At 45.6% G+C, this 26,870-nt stretch overlaps 1 protein-coding gene across 1 annotated transcript in view; it reads left to right on the top strand.

The window, feature by feature from the left end:
• LOC106741937 overlaps positions 1–26,870 on the top strand; it is a 357,358-nt gene that overhangs the window by 274,239 nt on the left and 56,249 nt on the right. Inside the window, exons 6-7 of the mRNA XM_014614388.1 lie at positions 23,666–23,733; positions 25,666–25,926. Coding sequence (XP_014469874.1) covers positions 23,666–23,733; positions 25,666–25,926 — 329 coding nt within the window. The remainder of the gene's footprint in view (positions 1–23,665; positions 23,734–25,665; positions 25,927–26,870) is intronic.

Below are 26,870 nucleotides of genomic sequence, written 5' to 3'. Positions count from 1 at the left end.
CGGGTCGCGCATTGTTGGTTTTCCCCGCCGGTGTTTGCACTGTCCCGTAGTATTGTTGCGCGGCGCACACCCTCGCCACCCCCCTCCGGTGGCCGGCGCCCGTGGGAGCGGCGCACAAGGCGAGGGCATCTCATATTAGCCGCTTAATTGTCTCTATTTGTCGAAGCTCACCGTCCGACGATTCATACCATCGGTGAGGGTCCAACGGCGATGCCGTTGCCGAGAGAGATCGCCGGGTTACACGTCGCTGGAGAGACGTCGATGCTAGCGTCGCGATGTACGTCTATCGGGCTCGAATATAACGAGCTCACCTTGCCGGGCTCGCGTTGTTAGGAATTAACAATCCCCGGGGATGATTTGTAATTTGTCGCGCTCTCGCCGGAGGGTCCAGCACGGTGTGGAATGATCTGGAAAAACAGTATGCTTCACTACTCTCGAAGAGTGACTTCTTCAACAATCGATGAACTACGGACGAATGAGATCTTAATTTTTGCCGTTACTGAAGTGTGTGAAAGGACGTGAGCGTTCATCGTAACGGTTGGTTACTGAGATTTGCGCACGGAGGATAATATTTTCGAGGGATTACTGCGGATCTTACATGCTGTCGTGGCGAATAAATAAATATACACGATGCTTTTTATGCACCGATCGAAGATACATTTTAAGGGTTGATTTTTGGAGTTATTTTATGGGGAGAAGTGTGTATGTGCGTGTATGTTTTCGTATGATAATATAATATAATTTATATGAACATTTCTTCATAACATCTCAAAAATCAGCATCTAAAAGATGGCACAGCATATTTAAGAGACACCGTGGATATTTATATTTGCTACGACAGCATAAAAATTTGCTGCCTCTTTAAATCATTTTCCTCCACGTAGGACGCATATATGTGTCCACAGCACTCAAAAGGTTAAAATCTTTTAGCTTGGAACGCGGACAAAATTCAATGTATTTAACCCATAAGTGAATGCACAACTTCTTTCGATGTAAATGTTTGCGTGAGATTTCATTTGACCTATATTTTAATTTGTTCATATTATATGTGTAAGCAACATTTTTTATTTTTATTTATAAATAATTATAAATTGAAAACATGTTTTTAAAACATGTTTTCAAGATGAAACAATAATTTTTAGAAATCAGAAGTTTATATTTTTGAAAATATTCCTTGACACAATATGTTCGGTTAGTAAATGCATAATTTGCAAATTACGTGGTAAATACAGACGTTTAAAATGATTAAAATCATTTTAAAAAATTTTAATTATTGTTGCATTTCAACTTAAAGTATAAATACGCATAGGTTATACAAATATCACTTAAATAATAATGTGATTTTTTAAAACTACCAATACTTATTAACCGAAACATTCTTCGAAGGGTGCCAACGATGAATCTTGTTCGGATGCGATAAAATTTATCAAATTTGAAGAAATCCTTTTCCCAGCGTGGGAGCGACCTTCGTCACAATCGACTCCGGTGTTTTCGTGCAGCCAGTTTCGCGGACGCCCCCGGTTTCGAGGGGGACACTCTGGTGGTGCGGTCGCTCGCGCGTTTCCCTCACGAGCGCGCTGGAGGGATGAGGTGAAAAATCGGCCACCCGCGACAACGGGACGACTCACGCAAAAATCTCCTCTGGGAGAGCTGTCGAGCGCAGAGCCGGCTGAGCGGGCTTTATCGCTTCGAGGCGAAGACACCGTTAATGAAATAATTGAATGGAAAAGGATACCCGCCGTGGGCCGGCAGCCTCGATGCAACGAAATGCATAACGAATTCAGGCGGTGCGCGCGGGGGCACGTGGACGCTCCGGGCGATGACAGGGCGCGCCATGTGTATTACCTGAAACAGATCGCCCGTGGCGGAATCGTCATGTGGGAAGGAAGAGGACGGGAAAGAAGCCGGGACAAGGATGGAATCGCTGCGCGCAAGACAGAGAGAAAGAGAGAGGGGGAAGTGGGGAGAAGAGAAAGATAACAGACCGGTTAAATCAACAGCCAGCGGCGAGCGCGGGGAAAACCGTCCGCTCGCTCGTTCGTTCGTTCGATCACCAGCACTCTTCTCGCGCTGTCATTTGCGCCCGCGTTTCTGTCTCCGTCCTTTTCCCCTCCCCCTCCCGATCTCCGTCTCTCTATTTTTTTTTTCACCGCATATTCACGTATTGGCATAAAAGATACGCGACGTCGTCCCGCGGGCTCGATATTGACCGGCGCGATGACTACGTCGGGAAAGGGCGGAACCTCGTCTTCCGTTCGCTTCGAAGAACGTTACTTCGACAGCGGCTGCGTATCCGCGTGATATTTTCGTTCCCTTCGTTTGGTTATTAATCTCTTCGGAGAGATGAATTCAAGATCGCGGGAGGGAGTGATTGAATTTTCAAGCGACATAAATACGACATCTGTTAATCGCGCGACGTCTCCCTCCCTCGTGGAATCTCGCGAGTGCGTTGATTCACGGTGCAGTTTCGTCAAGTTTTCACTTCTAATATCGATCATATTTATCGTTAAAGTGCGATATTTTTAATGGAAACTAATGTTTGAGTGAAAATCTTATCGTCTCATTCAAGAAAATTCTATTACTTAACAGGAAGAACGCTGTTATTTGAAATAATATCTTTTAATCGAATAAAATATTATTTGGTTACGATAAATATGTAAAATGATGCAAATAATTCCTTTATAAGAAAATTGTCTCCCGTTTCAAACAAATTTGTTACTTAAGATAAAGATACGTATTCGTTGGAGGGTCTAACAGTCGTACTTATTGATCGAAACATTCGTTTTTTTGGAGCCAATGATGAAATCTGTTTGGATGCATTAAGATTAATGAAATCTGAAGAAATCCTCTCAGCGTACAGGTCAAACTTTTCTGACGGAACACGTAAACGTTAGTCATCATCCTCGTGCGCACGCAGCTAAACGCATGTATCCGAAGATTGCTGTGATAATTAATCGCTATATCGCCCGCTATATCGCGGAAGATTTCATTTGCTCCCATTGAAACGCGTCGCTTGCTGTTTGCCGTCCGGAAGCGAAAGATTTCGGTCATTTTCGTCGCAGTAATATCGCGCGGGACAAAGGAAAATTGGGCGAGAGGGAAGCGTCCGACGGACTGTTTCCCCCGACGGAAGTAAAAATCATGGAAGCTAATTCCACAAAACGGACAACAATTTCGCCGCTCTCGCGCGTCCGCCGACGGAGCTCTTACATCCGTTTACGTCAGTCCGCTGGTAGAATTTTTTTACGAGGAACACAACGGAACACGGCGGGATAGAATGAGCGAGGATGGATGAAGGTGATGGGGGGGGGGGGACTCCCGAATTTCCATCTACAGCTTATCAGACGTTACAAGGTTTCCCTTTTCGTCTGCCGGCGGAATTCTTTAGTCGGGCGTAAACGTCAAGCGTAAATTCAAAAGCATCGAAATTAATTCCGAGCCGCGGCGATTGTGCTCGGCGTTTACGCGTCTTGAATATTTAGCGTCGAAAGGTATTCCGCCTTTTATCAAGGCTTTCGCATCCCTCAACGTCAATCCCGCGACGTCATGCTAGGCAAACGAGACAGGAAAGGGGAATATCCGATTTTCTCACCGGGCGGTTTATCGTGCGGTACAAGCGTTTCCTCTCTCTCTTTCTTTCTCTCCCCCTCTCTCTGCTGTACACCGACATGCCTAACAGCGTCTTCGTTACTGTCATTACTCTAATATAAACTTCAATTAATATTATGACTCAGCATTCTTAAATTGAGCCGAGATTTCCGTGTATTCTGCTGACTATTAGCCAAATATTTACTTCAAATCTCACCTTATGTTTTTCATGTTATTATTATTTATATATATATATATATAATCTATTGTTACGCTTGACAGGAATTTTCCTAGCTCTCTCTCTCTTTCTTACTAGACACCCAAGTACAAATACAATTTCAATCTCTACAACCCCCACCAGGGTCGAGCATTACAAGAAATTGGTATTTCTTTCACCTTTGAGAACTGAGATCGTTCGTGTGAATATTCAAGCGAGTATTAAAACCCCGACCGAGAGCAATTGACCGGAATGAAAAGCTCCTCCTGCGGGAATCTTTCCTACCGCCAAGAGTTTTCGTCCGGTCAGCCGCGGGCTGAGGACGAGAAGGTTCGGTTACACAAACGGAATTGTTTCTTTCCCGCGAGTAATCGATGCCCGCTGCGCCGATCTACGCGTCTCCCTCGCGAAACACCTCGACGTTGAAAGGTGTTTTCGTCCCCTTTCTCCGTCTCTCGCGTGTAGATCTCTCAGTGTCCATTTTGCCTGGGTCTTTCTCTCTTTCGGCCGCGTGCAAGAAAAGACGGGAATGGGAGGAAAGAGAGAGAGAGAGAGAGAGCGTGAGAGCAACGCCTTCGGAGCAGCTTCGGACATTTCAATGCAAAAGCGTTTCGCCGCGAGCGGCATCCTCCTCTCTCGCTGCTGATTTTCCCGCTGCTTTCGAACCTTCTCCATTAGTCTTCGAACCGTTCCTCCCACGTTTCTTCGCTCCACGCCGCTCGAAGCGCGCGCTCTCTTTTTCCCGCGGCGAATTGCCCCCGCGGATCCCGTCGTTCGTGGAAAACCTTACCGTTTTCTCTGAATAGATCCCGCCGTTTCCGACCTTCCCGTCTGCTTGTTGCGCCCGGTAAATGAATTACGACGAGCGTGACGACGAGAGCGTATGAACCCGACAATCGACTCACCACCGACGACGACGACGCGGTCCTTCATTATTCCGGCGACGAGAGCTAATCATGCTCGTACCCGATGTCGCCACGATTCATATCGATATCTCGTCTCTCCTCTCCTTCAATTTACACGCTGGCTTATGTTCACGGGAAAAACGTGGGGAACGAGCGCTCCCGGTAAAAGCGACGAGGAAAATCGTAAAAGTCGCGCGCGGACTCTCGCGGATTTATATCCGAGGACGCTTCTCCTCTCTCGAGCCCATTTCGAGTCTCTGCCGTTTTTACCGCGATGTTTACATGGTTAACATCGATGTCGATCTGACGACGTATTCGCGCTACAAAGCTTCTTAGGGGGAACACACCGGCGAGACACCTCGGGACTGTCGTCTCGTTCTCACCGTTCTCACCGTTCCCGAGACGCGATTTAAGACGGAAATAGAAGCAACGTGTACAGCCGAGTCGAAATTTCAGTCCTGTGTTAAATCTTTACTTTAATTCTGCAACACGGTAGGAGCTGAGATGGGAAAATAGGTTGAATTCTAACGATTTTACTCCCGCTTTGAACATGATGATGTCTTAAATTTCTGTTTTCGCTGCGTTTACCGTCAAACCAAGTTGTTTTGAATTTTCATAAATTTAATAATCGAAATATAGAGAGCTTGTAAGTAAAATTGTTGCATAACGTCTCTATATTAATCCTTAATGACACAGTAGTTCTTTTATTAAAGTCCTAAATGTGGTTCGGAAGAAATGAAGAATAAGAATTGAGAATGGAGCAAAATAGATTTTTATTTCCACTAATATGTGGCTAAAATATAAAAGGATCTCGGGGAAAATAATTTGCCGGACTAACTGCTTTAAGTAACGCAAAAGTAGCATCAAAATTTCGCCTCAGGTTACCCATATCCAAATTGAAGGCTACTTTCAATATTAAAATCGATTATTTTACATACTTCTATGAATTTAATTATCGAAAGATCGAGAACATTTATAGCTTCAAGGTAGCAATAAAATTAAATATATAGAATTACAAGTTCAAAAGAGAGAAAGAGAGATAAAGAGAGAGGATGAGAGAGAGAGAGAGAGAGAGAGAGAGAGAAGTTAAGGAAAGCACCATCAAAATAGATTTTTATTCCTCTACAAGCCATCTGAGTGGACAAAAACTGTCCTTAGGTGCGCGAAGAAAGCAGCATCGAAATGTCGACTTCCGCTCTTTGCCGGCAACCTGAGGAAGACGTTGCTCGACAATTAGAGTCTAACGTTTAGATTCGCGAATGCGATCGGATGGAAAGGGTTTACACGTCGGCTCTCGTCGCACCGTTGTCGAAAGAAATAAGTTACCCCGTAAGAAGATCCGACGGCACTCCTCCGCGCGGAATATCCCGCCTCCGAAAGAGAGTCTTTTTCCACGGGAGGAGGTCTCGCGTTACAAGCCGTGTGATGATGATCTTGAATTTCCGTTCTCTCGCATCTCCGCCCGGCATCTGGAGACATCATCCCCGGAGGAGGAGCGCGGTATTCTATTCCCCTCCATAGGCTAACCGTCTCGCACGACGTTTACACCGGGCCGGCTCATAGGACGGTGTACCGTGAATCTTGCGGCGGTACAGCGAGTAAAGCTCCTTAGGGACGTCTCTCAGGATGCCGCGAGGCACTTGCGCTTCCCTGCCGCCGCTGCATGCGCATCCTCTCTCCGTTGGTCGAATTCGAGTAAATAATATATCAATGAATCGCGCGCTCGCTCGCTCCTACACTACCGCATGTAAGCGTCCTCGCAGCTTTCCCCGAGCTTTCCCCGCCGCATCGCCGCATATCGATATCTTATTTTCTCCACGATACCTCTGATAACCCTAATAATACCCACCCGACGATCGGGATTGGAAGCCTCAAAAGATTTTTTCTCGCGAGATTTTATTATTATTATTATTATTATTATCATCATCTCATCGAGAAAACGCGTGCCAAGAATTCTTGTGTTATACATTTAAACAAGGTATGTTCAAAATGATATTTGTGATCGATTCGATACATTTGTAAGATTAAAATAATCAATAAGTAAATAAAGTCGTAAAATTAACATTGACGAATTCACGAGAAAAGAGGTTAGAAGGGAAGGTACGACGTCAAGTTAATCTTGCGACTATTTATCGATCGTTCGAGTGAAAGGAAAGTGTTCGGATAATTTTACCGAACGGTTCACAAATGTCATTTTCTGGTTTATATCTTTTCACTTGAACGTATAACGCAAGAATCCTTGGCATCCTTGGCATTTTCTTGCTTCTTCAGCTTCTTGCTGATGTCATTAAACAAGGACAGTCACAGCGAGTAATCAGGAGCTTAAATTGCAAATTTGCGCTCAGTCTCTCTCTTTCATTCTCTTTCACTCTCACTTTTTTTTAGAATACATATGCCGTCCGTATTAAACACCGATGCTCGAAGTTCGATGGAGAATTTCAAATAACAGAATTGAAAGGTAGTCAAATATCTGGCGGAGAATGAAAAAACACATCGACGACCGAATTGGTGAATCGATTCTTCGGATAAAAAAGAACGAAATTGAAAAAAAAATAAGAGAGGAAAAGAACGGGGAGAGAGAGAGAGAGAGAGAGAGAGACGGTAGAGAACGTTTCCATTCGCTAATGCCCAACATCGTTACTCCATCGCGCGCTTCTTCCAAGCGGAACTTTTTAGCAATTTGTGCGCGTGTAGGCATAAGGTCCGTAATGAGTTGCGCGTCGGCGAGAGAAAGAGAGAGAGAGAGAGAGAGAGAGAGAGAGAGAAGGGAGGATATAATAAAACTCGCGGCGAAATTAGTCCTCGAACGGAGGCGGTGGGCCGGCGGCGCGAGTGGCGGAAGCTTTTTAATTATGATCCCATCGGGAGTACGGCTCGACCTCGTTAATAGATTCTTTTTTTCCCGCCCGCGCGAACTTTACAACGCCCGGTAACAACTTGCGCGCTCCGAAGGAGAATCCGCATTTTCGGATTTGCATAGAGACCGCCGCGTCGTAAACGCGACACCCGGAATTATCCGCGTGAAGTACGCGCCGTTTTGCGATCTTTTTCTCTCTCTCTCTCTCTCTTTCTCTCCCTCCCTCTCTTCCTCTCTTGTTTTTTTCTCAGTTTTCGATTCTCTCGACGAAAACGCGCGCTGTGCGTTTAATCGTCGCGGCTCTCCCCCGCTCTCGCTATCGTTCCTCATGAATCCCCCCCCCCCCCTCCGTTTGTCATTTAAACACGTTGCGCGCCACGTGCTGCGAGGATCGGCCCGTCGGAAAATCATACGCTCGCACGCTGCGTATTTACAGCATTACGGCATATCGTATCTGTGCTGTTTATACCCGGCGCGTCTCGTGTTTCGTAATTGGGCTCGTATTACTTGCGGCACACTTTTGCCGCGCGCACAAAGCTCGTTGCTTCGGGTTAATAATCCCCCCTTCCCCTCCTACACCATGCCGATCGGCCTCTGCGCCCCCTCTGCATCAATCCCCACCCCCCCCTCGTTTCTCGCAGCCTCGCTCGCGGAAACAGCTCGAATCGATCGTATTGCATATTTGCGTGCTCGCCATACAAAACTATGTGAATTATTTCGATTCCGCGTACGCCGTGCCTTTGTAACGCGATAGGTTTTCGACGTTACACCGACGCCTGCGGCCGAATCCTCGGATTTCCAGCCTCCCTCTTTCATTCTCGCCCCCTCTACCCCCGTCCCTTCGTCATCCCCGTATCCACCCTCGGGTGCCGCGCGCTCGCTTTTGTTCCCGCATGGCGACGTGTCTCTGAAGAAGTGCGCTCGCACGCGCGAATCATAAGCCGCCGCGGTGTGTCCGTCGCGACGACAAAATATTGATGTCCACCTGGCTAACTCCCTTCTCCCCCCTCTCCCCCCAACGTAGGATGAATGGTGAAGATATATAATTATGCGTTATTTATGCGCTCTTTGTTACGGCGGTGAGAGAATTTTTAGGGGGGAGAGGAGGTGCTACTCTATGCAGAGATGGAAATTCCTTCGAAATGAAGGTGATCGTCGAACCGATTCGTATTTTTTGGAAGGTTCAAAGAATGTGGAATGTCGTCGGGCTTAGATGGAGATTTTGAGAAATAAGTTGCATTTTGGTAAGAGAAAAAAAAACATTCTTTCACTTCAAAGTCACTGACTTATCAGATACTCTTCGTATGTGCTATTTATTTTATATTGGGTGAAGAAAAGGCCAGCTATAGGCAGACGTAAAAATCGAGTGACGAGGACGATATTGGCAACGACGACGACGTGTCTCCGCGGCCGAAGAAGCATAAGTAAGATAAATTGGGAGTAACAAGAGGGAGAAGAGAACGGTGTTTTGCAGAAATTGCGCGACACGCGGGCGCGTCGGTTGATTATATTTTTACTGGCTCGCTTCGCGTCGGAACGCGATGAGAGAGAGGGAGAGAGAGAATGGAAACTATCTCTCGTTAGGAGAAACGAGCCGTGTTGTATCTGACGTTACGTCATTCGCCTTTTGTGCCGAGTTTCAATGAATCATCTCCTAATTAACCCTCAACCCCCGCGGGGCATAACGGTGTTCCGCGCTTCATCTCGGAGCGAAACAGCGGTGAGATTGAGTACTTTGACGTCCGGACGGATATTTCTTCTCCGTCTCTCGTCGGAATTGTTAGGAAATATGAATAGCACTTCTTTTCGCGTATGCGCTGACTCGATATCCAGAAACGTCATCGTCGTCTCGCGGAAAATAATTAAAAATGGCCGCTCTACGAGAGAAATGACAATCAACGGTGCGGAAATAGCGCGAACCGCCTCCTTCGTAATCAACTGACGACTCGGCATCATTTCTAGGTTAATGTTCGTTTAATGAGATACAGAGCGAATGGTCGCTCTCGTGCGATTTCAACTTTGCGAGTGATACTCGCGATCTCGAAGTTGAAGTTACATCATAGGTCTTTCAGGCCTGTATCTGTGAAAAGAATTGTGGAAATCATGCTTCGCTGCATTTCTTGTATTTTTTATGAATTACTAAATTAATTGCCAATTTGTTATTTATTGCCTTTGTAGAATAGTTGCCGGCAGGAAAGTTATTTAGTTATTTCATTGGAGGAAATTGATGATAGCAGTAGTCGAGGCTCGGGCTGGCACGTTGTGATAAAATAGAAGAAACAACTTATCCGCTTGTCGGGAGCTGATGCAGGTCCTTCTCTCAGCGAGGTTGAAGGTCAACCGAGTGATAGGGAAACGGAAGTAGGAGGTGGAGCGTAGAGGGGAGCGGGTGAGCGAAAGCAAACGCGTGTAGTTCGAACGCGCCGCTGTCCGAGTTAATAAATCTGAAATAATCACGGCGGAATGACACGCGGCCGACGGCGCGCGACGGTCACCGGCTGTTGTCTCACGTTGGAGAACCGCCTTGTTTCACCTTGTTTCACCGCCAACTTTCAACGTACGTTCGCGCTGGCACCGGCCTCATCACCCTATCGCCGGTGGGTGAAAGGAATTTCATCGATTGATCGATGGCACTCGAAATCGCGCAGCCGGCGAGCCACGCGCTAAAGTACAGCGCGCGCATTCGGGTTGCACATTCGGTGGGAGCTGCGTCGTGCGTGAATTATTTCGGTTTCGCCCACGACGCGGCTTTGTAACGTAATAGGTTTTCGACGTTACAACCGCGTCCGCGGCTGAGATATCGGGTTTCCAAATTGTGCCCGCACGGCCACCGTGATACTCGCCTCTCTCCTTCTCCCTCCCTTTCTCTGTCGCACCTTCGCATTCCCTCTCGTTATCCCTGTCTTTGTCCCCGCGCTTTTTTCCCCGGCCGTTCTATTTTACCCGGGGTGTAGTCGCACACACGTACACCCGCACACACAGGCCAGAAACGCGAGGTACGCGCAGCTCGCTCGACATTCGATTCGCGCCTGACACTCATGATTTAGTGAGATCTTGCCGGGCGGGGTCAACGTCGACCCGGAGACTACGTGTCGCCGGTATTTTCGTATGCGCCGAATGCCACGCGTGTCCGACGTGTACTCGTGATTACCTCGCCGTTGATCTCGAGGGTGAGGGGGCTGCGGGAGGATAGAGAGAAACTGGAACTGTCCACGCTGGCAGAATGGCTTTTTAATCCCGGTGGCTTTCGCCACTTCGCCTCGACCACTTAGGGCTCGAATCTATCGGCGAGTCGTACGATTCGCTTGCTTGCCGGCGCGTATGTTATAACCGATATTGCAGTCTCAGGAGGGAGGGAGCGAGGAATCGGTTAAACCCCCGGCGGGAATTAATCGACATTGGTTGTATCGCGGCGGTTAACGCTCGCGCGTTCAGCCCATTTCGGGCGAGCTGTAATTCGGTGGACGAATTTTGAAGAATATCGGCGTTACGAACGTCGTCCAGGAGCGACGTTCCCGTCGCGAATAGAGAGAAAGAGAGAGAGAAACGTCGGATCGCCCCGTGAATTATTAAGATCGTCCCTTCGCGTCACAGCGTAACCCGAAACCATCGGAAATTACCGAGTTACCTAATTGACGTGTCCCGGTGAGCTTTGCTTTGATGCAAAGCGGCCGAACGGAATGTGGGTCGCTGGAGCGTATTTTTACCCCCCCGGGTTTGCCGGAGCTTTTCCCGCGAAAAAAATCGCGAAATAAATTCATATCGACGTCTGGCGTGTGTGGATGCGCGTGCTGCGCCCGTTAACGCACGCTCGTCGACTCGTCCCGAAATATTCCTACCTAAATTATATTACAAGCGGATGAGGATGTCGGCCGGAGCTGGCCGACCAATCGTTCTTTATGTTCGGCGGCTTTTATTCGCCCCTGCGCGAGCGCCAGCCTACGCGGGAAATTTATATTTCAGCGAAAAAAGAGGGAGGGAGGGAGAGAGAGAGAGGGAGAGAGAATGAGCGGGAGGGGGGGAAGGAAAGGGAAGAAAGGAAACACGCGGAAATATTATACGGGAACGCGAGTTCGTCCAGCCGCGTTTAATAAATGGCGCTCGTGTTCGCGCAGAAATGTATTGCTCGCGTAATCGTTTCTACCTGTTTGAAAAAGTTATAGTTCCTTCCTGCGTCAAAAAATTGTGTGTGACTCACGGAAACTCGCCGCGGAAACCGCCCGGCGGTGCACAATTGCATAATTTACGACGGAAACAAGAAAGCGGGCAAGCTCGTTTTTTAATCTCGTCCGGACAGGGATGAATTTAGCAAACACGTAGGGAATAATAATACACACGGCTCGGGGGTGGGAGAGAGAGAGAGAGAGAGAAAGAGAGAGAGAGAGAGGAAGAGAGAGCTCTCGCGTTTCCGCTCGGCTTCCCGTCGCCCCGCGTTCTCGGCACGTTCCCGGCGACGAATTCGGACGCATTGACACGCGAATCGCGCACGTGGCTTCTCGCCTCTCTCTTTCTCCCTTTCTCTCTCTTCCTCTTTCTTCCTTGCTGCCTTCTTCGTCCTGTTCTCGTTTCCTTCACGAAATTCCCGCATCATCGTATTTATTAAAACATTGCCGGATCCCCCCCGCCCCCCCCCCTCTCCGGTTCCCTCCGCCGGTTTTCAGCTTATTTCGCGCGGAGGGTTGCAAAACGCACCCCCTCCCTCCTCCCCTCCCCCCGCACTGCGAGACACAACGCCTGCAGACCTGCATTTTTTACACCGCATTCGCGGCGCACTTAATTTTAACCAAGTTTGCGGTGTGCATATTTAAACATTTTCGCAACACTGCGGGGGGGGGGGGGGGAGCATAAACTATTGTTNGGGGGGGGGGGGGAGAGCATAAACTATTGTTTTATCAACCGGCTCTCACCGTGTTGAATCAGCGTAACCGTCCTGAAATTTTATCAGCCGCTACGAAGCCGAAACGACGCTAAAATTCCGCGATTCCGGATTGTCGCACGCGTCCAATTTCCACGTATACGCGACCTCCGAGGGTGACCGGACGTATTATTATTGCGAGATACCCGAATGAATTCCCGTTTCCGCATGCTCTCTCTCTCTCTCTCAATTTCCGGAAGCGTGCCCAAAGAACGTGCTCATCGAAGACGTTCTCATTGCGCGCGCGTGCGCGCCTTTGATCGACGTCATCTACATTCTGTCTCTCCGAGGCTCTCTGCTCCTCCCGTGACGACGTCAGAACTTTTCTTCTCGTAACGTCGCAAGTTGTCGCGAAAAAGTTACCACGACGAGAGAGGGAGAGAGAACGCAGCCGAATTCTTCGTCCAAGGGGTGGAGATTCGCCATTTCGTTCGTCGACGATTCCCTCGCGCGAGGTCGCGCTGCGCAAGGATAAATGGATATCAGGAATCGGAAAGAGTTTCGTGAAGGTTTCCTCCTTAGCAGTGAATTAAAGTCGGTGATTCGCACATGCGTTGCGTGAAATTGGTATCAACGGAAAGTTACATTAACGTCGTTGGTGCACACACGATCGGCAGCTTTCAACATTCCGTTGTTTGCGCAAGGTTAAAGATAGATAGGGAAAAGTGAGAAACTCGTGCTTTCCTGCTTTGTTTAAAAAGGACCGTTCGTTCCTCCTCCTCCTCCTCGAGGTGGGTTTCCTTCTTCCAGCCGGCGTCGTGTTATCAGCGCGGATAGTCCGCCGCGGCACGTTTGATGCGTGACGCTGCGGGCTATATTCTCGCTTAAAATTTAATTCGAGCTCAAAGCCTCGGCTTTATGTCAGTTCGCCGGCCGTGATTGGTTGGCACTTAAGTTTAAGCTCGCAAGCTTCAGTTCCAGCCCGAACAACGAGTGTGCAAGCGCGCGCGCGCGCCTCCTCTCTCTCTCTCTCTCTCCCTCTCTCTGTCTGTCTGGCTCGCTCGCGCGTGCAGATAGGTGTTTAAACGGTGTGCGGCGCCGCGTCTGGCGAACCGGGTCACCCCGTCGATGTTCGTATAATCCACCTTCCACAATAAATTTCCGCACACCCCGCGCGATTGTTCAAAACAATGTTGTTTTCGCATGAACGTGCTCGTTGGACCTGACAGAAATACGAGCGCATTCGCGAAAGATTTGTTAAAGCGCGGCGTCGCATTACCTTCGCAGCGCACACTAACGTTTATTAATGTTAAATCGCGAGCGACGGTTTGCGTATTGTATTTACGCGTCGCAAAAAAGAAGGAGAGAGACGGAGCNGGGGGGGGGGGGATATAAAATCAAATCGACAGAATGTTCGACACACGCGTTAGACGAACAAACATCGGGCCTGATGTTGTTCCGAAAGAGAGGACGCACGATCGTAAATTAACGAATTACCTTCCAGCGATTGAGTCTATGTAGAATATGGAATATGAAATTGAATTATATAACGCAAGAAAATACGGTGAAATTATTGTTTACGGTGAAGCAGATTGAAATGATGTTTATAGTCATCGCGGAGGCGGCGCATCGTCGACGATGGAAAGCAGCGGCGCAAGGCCGAGAGATAATATAACCGGCGGATAATGTATCGCGTGAAAATTAAATGGCCGGTGCACGCCGGTGTGTGACCCGTTTAAAAGATCTCGTTGCGAGATACCGCCGGGCGATAATGTGTACGAACAGATTGCTTTTGTTACGCCCGCGCGGTTCATTCATTTTCGTCACGTATATTTGCCCTCCCTCCGCCTTCCCGCCTTAGCAAGGGACCCTCTTCGGTTTATGCACCCTCTACTTTCGTCGACCACGAGCTCTGCTCCCGAATTTTCCGCGTCGCCCTCGCGTTTACTAAGTTCGCTTCTCGCTTCGGAAACTGCGGCCACGTATCGGCGGGCACGGGAAAATAAAATTACGTAATAGGCCAATCTATGCACGCGGGATCGATCCTGTGCCGGGCCATTAGATTGACGTCGAATTTTCGTCGTCGTCCCTGCAGCCAGTAACTCAATATCGAGTTACAGGCTAACTCGGACACGGCATTATCAGGACTGAATACTGCTCCATACTTTAGGAATTGATTATTGAAGTTATTGGAGGAAAGTTCATGTGAACATATATGTTTCTTTTTTCCTTTTCATAAAATTTTGCCCAAGATCAACTCCCGAAATATTGGACAATACTTAAGAAACACCCCGTACATTTATTTGTTAGCTACGACGGTATAAAATTTGTTGTCGCTTTGAATTATTTCTCTCCGCGTGTGGCTCAGGTTTCGAGAGACCACGCGCGTGTTATTTCGAAAAAATTACGGATTACACGAAAATCTCCGCGTGGGAAGTTTCTGACGAAATACGCGCGAACACTTCACGCTTTATATCACGAAAGCTTACGCGATACTTTTTAAATATAACAGGTGCTCGTAAGTAATCAAGTATTTATGAAACATTTATCTTTACGAGTTACTATTTGAGCGGTACGGTATTTAAACGGTACTTTTTAATGTGCTATTTGGGAAAAAAATATTCAATTTGTATCATCGATTATAAATAATAAAAGTTTCGTCTGTAGACTTTTAAAATGTGTTTCATTTTGCAATACTCGATTACTTATGGGTGTGTCCGTAATATATTAGGTGTACAAATTAATTCGTTCTTTTTGTTTTCATGAAATAGATCATTTTATATACTAAATCTGAAAATTGTTTCCAGCTAGCAAATCCAGGAACACATTTTCATGTGAAAGTTAGTGTTTATTTTGATAACACTTTCAACTATGAAATAGTTATTCTACATGTTCGTACTACAAATATATTTTTTTGCAAATATATAACATTTTTTATTACTCTACTTTTTAATATCATGTAAATATATTCAATTATCTTCTAGATGTATTCCTAGAAATTAGGGTTTTGTCCACCTCGGCATCGTTATACGGCGACATGCTTCATTAAAAAGAACGGCTAGTAATATTATCGCGGGCCGCAGCTCCCATCAGGCAGATTCGCCGCTCATCGATATCTCCGTGTAGGAAAATCGTAGCGATTCAGAGTAAATTATATTTTAAAGCTTGAACGGTCGCGTTCCCGACGATGGTGCAATCGTTTCTTTATGTTATCGACAAATATAGCAATATTGGTATGTTATAATCTAATATTAAAAATTTATCAATTTTTTAATATATGAATTTAAATATGTAAATTTAAATTTTCTTCAATATTAATTCTCAGATCTAATTTTCCGTTAAAAATCGATCGATTTTTTTCTCACGCTGAAGGTAAATTTACGATTAAAAGCACGAACATTATGTCGATTGCAGATAATACGTATTGTGGAGAATATAGAAAATATAATATTTTATTTTTATACCAAAAAAATGAATTATAATTCAATTTTTATAAATTATACTTCAGTTTGTTCTTCCATTGTATGCTTCAGCTGAGAATGATTGTAAAAGACTTATTACGGCCTGTTATATCGCGACGAGAGAAAAAGAAAAATTAATCCGCTGCAATGGCATTTACTCAAATAAATCGCGCTGTTAATATCGCCGTAAAAAAATTACTATTAAACATCGCTCGCGAGTTGGAGCGAAAAGTCAAGGGTCAAAGAATTACATGGAACGTAATTCACGTTCGAAATAATTAATTTATACTGAGATTTTAATGTATAATATTTACATGGAAAGATGTGCAAAAGAAAGTATCAGGCGAATTTGAAGGCGCACGAAACGCGCAACGTTGAACGTACGCGATTTCGCGGCTTGGTAATTAGTTGTAAATGATCGCTGCCTAATCAAAGGGTTCGCTCCCGAGCTTCGGGAGCTTTCCATCTCTCGCGGACAAACTGCGGATAATGATCGTAACGATGCGGTCAAAAAGTTCACCGCGCTCGACAGAGACGCGCGAGGCCGAGCGATAATTTATGAATACGTCACTTTCGGCCCACTCGCGCATACACGAACCTCTACATACATACACACACACACACATATATATGTATATCCATTTTCCTCTCCCTTTCTCGTAGGCGTCGTTAGAGCGGACCACAGAGTACCGTACACGTATTTACGCACTAGAGAAATCAATAAACCATGTCCGGGGAAACGCGGGTTTAAGCGAGCGGCGTCGAGACGCCATCGAGAGGGCGCGGAAGGGTAAAGCAGAAGGGTAGCGCGCTATCCCTTCGCACGCCATCCAGCTATTAGGCAATGCAAACAATATCGTTGCTCCGCGATCGGCAATTTGAATCTCGATATCGTTCGCCTTCCACGAGAGACACCTTCGCCGTTATTTTCACCGTCGCCTTTTTCTGATCACGTTCGGCGGACGTCCGCTGTCGATTACGCGAGAGAATATTATTGCATTCGCGTTTCACATATGCGCGACATTTAATTAACTCACGTTTATTCTCCGAGCGGAGCGCAAAGTCGTTGAAAATGTTCCGTTCGTTCGAACATTCGTTTATTTCAAGTAGAAATTTATCTAGTCGGCTCGAATCCAAATCTGCTGGGTTAGGTGAAATTTTTCAGCTCGTTTCCGGTTCGTCGACCGGCTGATTATTCACCGAAATGCTGAAATCCTTTTTATGATCTAGTCATTGTCTAGCTTGTGTATCAGATACGATGGAATAGAGATGGCGGTGTCTATTCTAAAATATATACTGTGTACCCGCTATTAGTATTTAGAAACGAAGCAGCAAATCAAAATTAAGGGTGCACGTTGTTTCATAAAAATTATAAAAATCGTAAAAATGAACATGTAAGCGTTATGTTACCGCTTAGTAACTAGTTGTGGTTTTTTATGACTTTTTATCCTGTAATTGCAATTTATGTTGCTGAATCACACAGAGAGAAAGATAACTTTGGATTTAATTCGACACTTTTATTCGATTCAAACAAATTTATCTATTGAAATAGTCCGAACAAAACCATTTTCGTTTCAACAAATGCAATTGTTTGTTACTGGCAACCCAAATATATAATTTTATCGTTCAAATAATTTATTACTTGACCCAGACAATTTATTATTTGACCCAGACAATTTATTATTTGCTTCAAAACAAAATATCCCATTTCATTTTCTTATTTTACAAAAAAATAACTCGACAATTTTATCTAAATAATTTTAACGAATTGGCATTTTTATTCGCACTACCGACTGTCTTTTTTTTTTTTACCTCATCGTATATGTGCCCTCTTCTCTTTCGTCTCTCTGTGATTTTCCAGAGTACAAATGCTCCGTCCTCCCGTACGGTCATTTATCCCTTTTAACCACAGCCTAACCACAGCCCTCGTTGTTTGACTTCAACGAACGAACAATGAATCAATGATGCCAACTAACTCTGACGATATATTTGCAACATTACATTTACAAATTACATCCTTATAGTGTCCAAAAACTTGTCTTCTACTTTCATATCTGCTGGTGAAACAATATAACGATAACCGATATGTAATGGATATTGATAGAATGTACATTGATAAGCCACAGTCGCCATGATTGCTGTTAGATATTTAATCAAACATTATATTGGTTAGTCCGAACAATAGAATAAATCGAAAAACGGAAACGTGTAAAACAATATATTTCTTTTTTTAATCAAATAACATGATTTAATTATCGGAGCGAAATTAAAAATATAATCGAATAATATATTATCCGATTGAAAATTAAATCTGATTTTCTTGAAATAATAGCCTTTCTTCAATCAAGTAACATGATTTAATCTAACGGAACAGAACGATATCTGATATAAATTTGTGTTCTTTGAGTCAAACGTATCTAAACAAATCAAAATATTGGATTCAAAGAAACTGTTCTTTTCATGCGTCCGCTAATTTATTTATTTATACATTATCCGTATTCAGCGGCCGAAAAAGTTACATGTGTAATTTACGTCACACTTTTTAGGCAGAAATCGGCCTATTTTATTCATCGTCCATTCCAGATCCAACTTTCCGATCAAAATCGACTTGTTTTTTCTTTCGAGAAGATACTATCTTTTGTATCTTTTCTCGTATCTTATTTCACGCTTTCATTTGAGAGGAACTCGCCGAATGTGTGCCCGATGTCGAGTGACGCGGGAGCGTTATTGTTCCCGGGGCTACGCCTCATATTTTCGCCCCTGCGAGACCCCGGTGGTAAAAACGAGTCGTTGTAACTCCTCGTAACATCAATGCCGCTCTCGATAATCCGTCGTGAACGGGAGCGAATCGCGCGGATTACACCGTACGGTGCGCGAGGGGCCGCGTTCGCGCTAGATTCTCGCGCGCGCGCGCGATTCGCTTGCGCGAGAATACAAGATTACAAATTTGTATCGCGACGATACCCGTTGCCGCGGACGCAAGGCAGCGATCGGATTAAGACACGACCGGGCGAAACCGGGCGATTTGCGACGAGCGGATTATTACGCGGACGTGCACGAAAAAGAAAACGAGACGCGCGCAGCGCGAGACGGTCAACGTTGTAAATTAACGTATCGAAATACTCGTCACTATCCGGGTAGAAATTGAGAACGGCCGCTGAAAAAGCCCTACACAGCTTATCCCGCTTCTGCCTAAGCTCTGCACGGAGAAGACAAATTTTGTTAGAACAGCAAAAGTTTGTCAATACGGCGACAGCAAGAAACAATTTGTCGTTAAAATTCTAATTGCATCAAACGTCGATCCCGGTGTGAATTCCTCATTAAACGAAACAACGCTGATGAATATATGAAGCTTAGAAGTTTATTAGCTTGTAAGCGTATCATCCATAGAGATATAAGAATAGAGGGAACAAGCCTGTGAGTGGAAGTGATAGAGGCAAAGAGAGAGATGGATGCCGAGTGTCCTATCTGTCTCTTTCTAGTCACGCGCTGGGATTGGCTGCCGCGCCAACGACGATATAGCTATACATTTTTCTCCATCCAATTCAAAGAAACTGTCATTGCTAAAATGATCACTGCAAATATATGCTGTTTTCACTTCAAAATACAAAGGTAGTTGAAGTATATTCAACCATTTACGCCTTATATCTACATCCTTCGGTAGCCTACAACATTTACATATTTTTTTTAATGTAGAAAAAAATAACATATAATTATTTGAGGTTACGTATCTGTACTTTCTTACGAGTGAAAACTGCGGTTACATCCAGGGTAAGACTCCGCCTTGCATTTCAAACAATGCCTCATTTTTAAACAGATCGCGTCCAATTATTATTTTGTTAACGTTCGAATATTTAACGAATTTTAATTCTACACACATATGCACGCATATTTACAAAACGAAATTTTAGTCTGCTCTCTCCCCTCCTGACGTCGCGTGGTCGTCTTGGTGGCTCATTGTAACAACCAATCACAGCGCTCGACTAGAAAGAGACAGATAGGACACTCGGCATCCATCTCTCTCTCTTGACCTCTATCACTTCCACTTACAGGTAGCATATATCCCTTGTTCCCTCTATTCTTATATCTCTATGGTATCATCGGTTCGAAAATCGATTTCCCTATTGAAAGAATCGAATTCGTGCGAGACAAACGAAAACTGATCGATTAGAGATCCGGTTTTTCGAGGAGAAAGATCGATTTTCCGAAAATCGAATTAAATTCACCCGTCACTGCTCGTCACGCGAAGTAATGACAGAATCGAGCAGATTATCGAACTTCGAGCGAAACTCCTTTATGTGAGGGGTCATGTCGCGCGCGCGTGCAGTTACGTAACGCGGGATCGATGTCGCGTTTAAAATCGACCCCGTCGTCGCCGTTTGTTCCCGCCGGGAATAGAATTTTCGCGCGCGTAAAATACGCGCGCCGCAGCTCTCTCTCTCTCTCTCTCTCTCTCTCGTCATTAATAACTCACGCGTAATGAAGAGACTATGGTAGCTCGATGTGCAGGCATATCTGGGGCGAGCGACGACGCAGGAATGACGGGAAGAACGAGAAACGATCTCGTGCTGCTTTAGTCTGGTTGGGTCTCGTCTCGTCTCGCGTTATTAGTGCGAGCTTCATCGAGCAATGAAGCGTCGGAATTGTCGGGGGTCGACGAAGGGTGACTCTAACGGCGTCTTTCTCTCTCTCTCTCTCTCTCTCTCTCTCTCTCATTAAAACGCGAATACTCGACTTAACGGTTAAGTAAATACTTCCTGTGCGGAGAACGAGCGGCGTGGCCGATCGAGCGAAGGGCTCCGGGACGATTTACGGTGAACGCATCACGGCGTACGCCGAGTACGTCGTCAATGTGTAAACCTAAACATTTTAGCTTACACATATTCAGAGGAGTTCATTACTCGTTGCAACCTTTCGATATTTAGCGGTAAATACGTCGGTTACAAATCCCGTCGTTCGGCGCAATTCGCGGGGCCTCACTGTGCGAATAGTTCCGTCGACTATTTGGGTTGGGATTTAAACCAAGCGGAACGATATGTGATATGCACAAAGGGTACAATATTTAAACGATTAAAATGCAACGAATTAAATGAAATAATAAATTGAATTAAATTTCAAACACTTTTATCTATTCAACGGGCGTAATGCAAGTGAAGGGCCGATAATTTTATGATTGTAGCAGTGCAGAGTTGCAAATAAAAATTATCAGGATAATAAGATATAATTACCTGTTACGGTTCTGTTTCGGACCTCTTTTCATATGTATGCGGAAAATCATAATTACGAAGTAAGAAAAGCGAAACGTTCGAATTTGTATTATACACCCGTGTATGCGCGAACACGGAAAGTGTCATCCCATTGCTTTATTTTCCCTTTTCACGGAATGTTATAAAACTTCGAAGAAAGATTCGAATTGGTACGATCTGAAGCGAGTATTTAAAAAGCGAGCAAACGTACATCTCGCTCTGTACGACGAGGCCGCCGTCGCCAGCTGATCAAAGTAAGAGAAACTCGCGGGCAGTGTTTCGTTCTCGAGTATTTGGAAAGAAAGCAGCGTGAGCGCGCGTATTGTGTCTTGCGCGCGCGCGCGAGACAGAAGCGAAATTCATAATTACGGCCGGGGTCGATCATGTCCGGCGTCGTCGGTGCACGGGGGGAGAGGGGGGTCCGCGAAAGTCGTTAAAAGGGAGGAAACGGCAGCGGGCGCGCACGGCAACTTAAAGCGAAACGATCCCGGGTAGGACGATTTCTATCGGCGACGACGACGAGAGAGAACGTTCCCCGGCTTCTCTCGAACAAAGCCCGTCGTCCTCGCGCTTAACTGCGCGAGTCGCCCCGCGTTTTCGGGAGCTGCAATCCGGCGGTCTCCCCCTGTCCCCTCTTTTTCGCTCGCTTGCCGCCTCTCTCTCTCTCTCTCTCTCTGGAGGGTAGTCGAATGCGATCACGGGGCCAACGTCCGGCCCGAAATCGTTTTCGGGGACGGAGAGTTCCGAGCGCGACCGTGTCGTCGTCGTCGTCAACGTGCAAACAAACTTCGCAACTTTCGCAGATTGCGGATCACGCAATCGGCTCTTTCTCTCTCTCTCTCTCTCTCTCTCTTTCGCAGGGTGGCCTCGCGAATACGTGATGACGGAGATTGGATCGGCGGTTTAACGCTCGTGTCCTTACATTTCACACCGAGAGATCGATTTTCCCTTGCGAACGCGGCTCCTTTGCTCGCGATCGGCTCCACCCGGCCCCGTCGGAGACCGCTCGGGATGAGCACGTCTAGGAATGCGGTGCGTGATGACACCCTCGCTGAGGGCATTTGTTCGCGAACGAAAAGACAAACGCGAGGTGCAATAATGATGTCGATGAGATACGCGAGAGGCCAGGGAGACAGAGCGAGATAGAGAGAGGGAAAGAGAGAGAGAGAGAGAGGGAGGGAGGAAGGGAGGGGGAAGAGAAGGGTCCAACGAGTAGTATCGCGTAGCTACTTAGAACTTTCGGAGCTTGTCTTGTGTCCCTACTAGTTGGCACCTTGCTTACTTAGCTCAGGTCTGCGCAACTTGCCTTCCTTCTCCCCCAGCTTCTCCGTTCTACGTTTCCTCCCGAGCCCTCCGCACCCTCCCAACCCTTTTCCCCGTCCTCCTCGTTACGTCCTCTCCAACCCCCCGCTTCTCTCGGGCCCGTTACCCCCCTCCCCCGCTGCCGGTCGGTGGCTTAAGTCGAAGTTTACCTTTGTTCCCGGCTGTCAGTCCGATATAGTTTCCGGCTACTATCGCCGCTCCCGACGCCGGTGCATCCGCTGCTGTGCACACGGAAAGCCCCCGGTTGTAACGATATTAATCCGCTTTAACGGTGCATTTTGAAAAGGACGATAATCGGCGAAATCGTTCGCGAGGCAGCGCGATGGCGAATTTTGCGAGCGCCGCCGCCGGTGCCGCGCGACAGAAATTACTTCGGTATTTGGTTTGTAAATTCACATGCCGGTATATTCAAATAGGCGGCCCGCGATGGTTTATACCTTTTTCCCGGAGTGCAAATCAACGTAAATACAGCCCGGCGAGGAAGAACAGCGGGGGATCGCGTAAGCACCGGCTCGCGCGCGCGATCCGCGTGTTCCAAACAGCCGCTCGGGCCTGTTACGAGAGAACGAGAGAAATGTGTCGTTCTTTTTTTCCTCTCCCTTCCTTTCTCTCTCTCCTTCTCTCTCTATCCGGCACAGAAAACCGAACGGTTTCGCAGTATGAATTTCATTTAATGCAACGCTCGCGACGATTTTTCACAATGATAATTCTTCCCCGGTCAAGCAACGTTTAATTGGTGCACGGTTTAATATAAATTGTTCGTGCACGCGCGTATGTGTGTGTGTGCGCATGGAAAAAAGGCACAGGATGAAAAGAGAGCTCTTGAAATATTTTTTTTTTTTAATTTTTTTTTCGAACGTTGTCACCTGACGGGAAACGAAGCTTTTTCGCGCACGATTCTGGAGGACGGATTGGTTTAATAAATAGCGGATTGCGCGGCTGGTAATACAGCGACACACACACATATATGTATATATGTGTGTATATATATCTATCGCAAATTACATTTCTGCTGATTTCAATTTGTAAGTGGTGTGAATAGATGAAGTTTACGAGGCACTGGGAATAAAATATTTCGGGGCGTTCGCTCGCGTGAAAATGTAAAATCGAAAAAAATTGCGCACGTACATAACGTAAATCTGCAATTCTTCGAACGAGAAACATCCAGGGCACGTGAAAATATTTAAAACTGTTTCCCCCGTTTATGTTTCAGGAAGGATAAATGCTACCGATGCATCGTGATGCACGCGCAACACACGAACGTGCTGCAGTACAAAGAAAGTAAGCTCTGTGGGATTATCAATCAGCGAGATTTCGAAGTTAGGGACGAATTCTGAAAAAAAAAAAAAGAAAGAGGATCGAAACGTCTCTACAATCATGTATATTTTCAACTCACAGATTAATGAAAACCGGGATTTGCCAAATTCCTTTTTCTGCGCGCTCGGTAACCATGATTGTTGCAAAACGCGTTCTATATTTCACTTTCAATACATTATCATTGTTCTGTCGCATATATTTCATCATTGTTACACACTGCGTGCCATTTGAGGGGATGCCGAAGTTGATGATCAACTTGAGAAGCGTCGATAATGTAGAAGCTCAAAATGTACATCGAGAGAAAAAAAGATGTAAAAAATAAGAAATGAAAAATATTTATTCAATCGGTGCTAATAACATATTTACTTATACTAATGCACATATTTTTACATTGAGAAACAGTTTCTTTCTCGAATAAGAAAGTACACATTTCCTGTTTAAATCTGTAACTTTGCGTTAAGGCAATTGCTTATTCTGTTTAAATAAAAGAATTCAGATTTAATTAAATGTGTTGTTAGTACTCGTTAAATAAGAATTTTTTATTTTTTAGTTTCTTTTTCTCTCAGTGTCAACACTGACTCGTCCTGCTTTTCTTGCTTTGTTTCTTGTACACATAATTTTACATAAATGTAAGCGCGAAAATGCGAATGCAATGAATGCGTTCTGTTTCACCATATCTAACGAAAAATCTAAGCGAGATATGTAAACATTTTTCTACAAACTTTACGTATCATTTTACGTCTTTAAATTCGACTGATAAGTTATAACAATATTTCTTGACATTTTCCTGATTGAAGCATTGACGCATTCGGTATATACACGAGCTGCGGGATTTCTTTGTTAATATTTACGTTGACTGGCAGCTGGAGAGATGTCAATTTTTAAATTTGTAATCGTTTTCGCACAGGAAAAAAGCGTTAGATTGATATTACTTGATCCAAGTGAAATATTTTCCAAGTAAACTGTCCAAGTTAAATGTTAGTTGATCCAAAAAAAAATTACTTAATCGTAGTAAAAATTTGCTAAGGAACGTTGGAATAATTATTTACTCGTCATCCAGCATTTTTTCGTGCAAATATTCCAATTCATTTTCGCGCGTACTTTCACAAGCGTGCGAAAGCTTTTGCGATTCTAATATGGCCGATGCGTGATAAACCTTGCCGCAGGAAGAAGTCGATATTTCTCGCCGACACACGGGGAAAACAAGTTTTACTGGAACAGCGAATTATTTGTTGATATAGTGACAGCAAAAAAATTTCTTATACGGAAAATATAATTTTGCTGTTGCAGCAAAACGTCGTTGCAACAGCAATGAAATTTAATTGGCATAATCAAATAATTTTACCATCCATATATCCAGCGAATTTCAATGAATACTTCTAACGAATCTCTCCGCTGTTCAAACAAATGTTTTCTGCTGTCACTGTGTTAACAAACAATTCGCTGTTCTAACTAAACTTTTCCCTCCGTGCACGTATTCCAAACGTGGCATCCCCTCCCGAGTCGAAATTTTGACGCTACTCTGACGCTCTTAAGGATAGTTTGCGCCCACTTAAGTGACCTGTAAACTAATGAGAACCTACTTTGACGATATATCGATACTTTTTAACTTCTCTTTCGAACCTTCGATTCTACAAATTGAATTTTAACGCTACCCTCGTCATTCTATTTTAACGCTAAAACATTGAGAACGGAAATAAGACATCGTCAGGATCAAAGTAGAGATTATATTATATTATTAGAACTGAAATTGAGCCTATTTTGCTATCCCGGCTCTCACAACGTTGCAGAATTAAAAGCTTAACATAGGGCGGAAATTTCGACTCGAGCTTGATATCGCGATCGCCTTGGGTGTGTGTGTGTGTGCGTGTGTCACCGTTCCGCGATTGTTATTAGCTTATTGCACGAGCGAGTCGCCGGAGCCGAGTCTGCTGGGCAAGTGCAGCCTGTTGACCAGCGACGCCACTCTGATCTCCCTGTTTCGCACCGGTGCGGCGCCGCTGCCCTGTCCCATTAAGGGTCCCTTGGAGTTCACCTACAGCCAGGGCGAGGGCGAGTGCAATTCGCCGCGGTCACGGGCGGAAGCGTGCACGCAAGAGTCGCGGCTGCTCCTGCGCTATCAGGCGTGCGCCAACGTTCATTCGTCTGAAAGCGTCGGTCAGTATTTCCTTCTCCGGGCGACCCGCATCAGCCCGGGTCCTTTTGCACCACCCGAAAGAGAGGCCACGAGAAGAGAGTCGTCGAGCACACGCGGTCTTTCCTTGCGTTTTCACCGATCTTTTTCCCCTCCCTTCGCTCTCGACGACAATAGACATACCAGCGGTGTGAAACGATAGCCGCCGGTGGCAGGCCGTTGCCCATTGTGCGTTGCTCATTCACACACGTTGATTGCCGTTACACCTGTTTACATACGCTCACAATTTGCCGAATGAATACCGAAACAATTATGAATTATGCAACGCGCGTAGTTCAATCACCGTCCGTTGTGACGTTTCGCCATTGGCGCAAGATAATTAATTCGTATCGCAGCAATCTACAATTATAAAGCCCGTCCCCGTTATGTCCCGATATATCGAGGCGAATTTCGAAGTAGGCCGGATCCCCTTCGCTTCCGTTGCACGGTGATATACTTGAAGTAAGCGCGTGAGGAAGAGAAAGAGAAGGAGGATGAATAAAGAAGAGATATTAGGCTGCGAGAGATTAACAAACCTCGATAATTAGTCCGAGTAAAAACACCTCACCTCATAATTTGTAGCTATTCTTTATAACCCGGCACATCGAGAGAGGATTTTACTGAGTCACGATATATGAAAAAAAATATTCCAATTTACCGGTACGTCACAGATTTTTAATCGTGGTTGGCGAAGAAAATGACCCAGTCGTGTGATTCAGACAGCCAATTAAAACCGACTCAGCCCCGTCGCGCTTCTCCCTTTACAGGACTTCACCCGCGACGAATCGGCAAGATCGAACGAGAGCGGAAGGACATTATCGCGCATCGTCATCGTCGCGTCGCGATGAATATTTCGGCGCAAAAAGGAATTATGACGTCGCGCGGCGGCCGGGCGGCGGTGACGTTGACATCCGGTTTGACATTAATT

The sequence above is a fragment of the Dinoponera quadriceps genome, unplaced genomic scaffold, assembly GCF_001313825.1.
Source record: "Dinoponera quadriceps isolate SergipeBrazil2010 unplaced genomic scaffold, ASM131382v1 scaffold458, whole genome shotgun sequence".
Taxonomy (NCBI): domain Eukaryota; kingdom Metazoa; phylum Arthropoda; class Insecta; order Hymenoptera; family Formicidae; genus Dinoponera; species Dinoponera quadriceps.
This window is presented reverse-complemented; position numbering and strand designations above follow the sequence as displayed.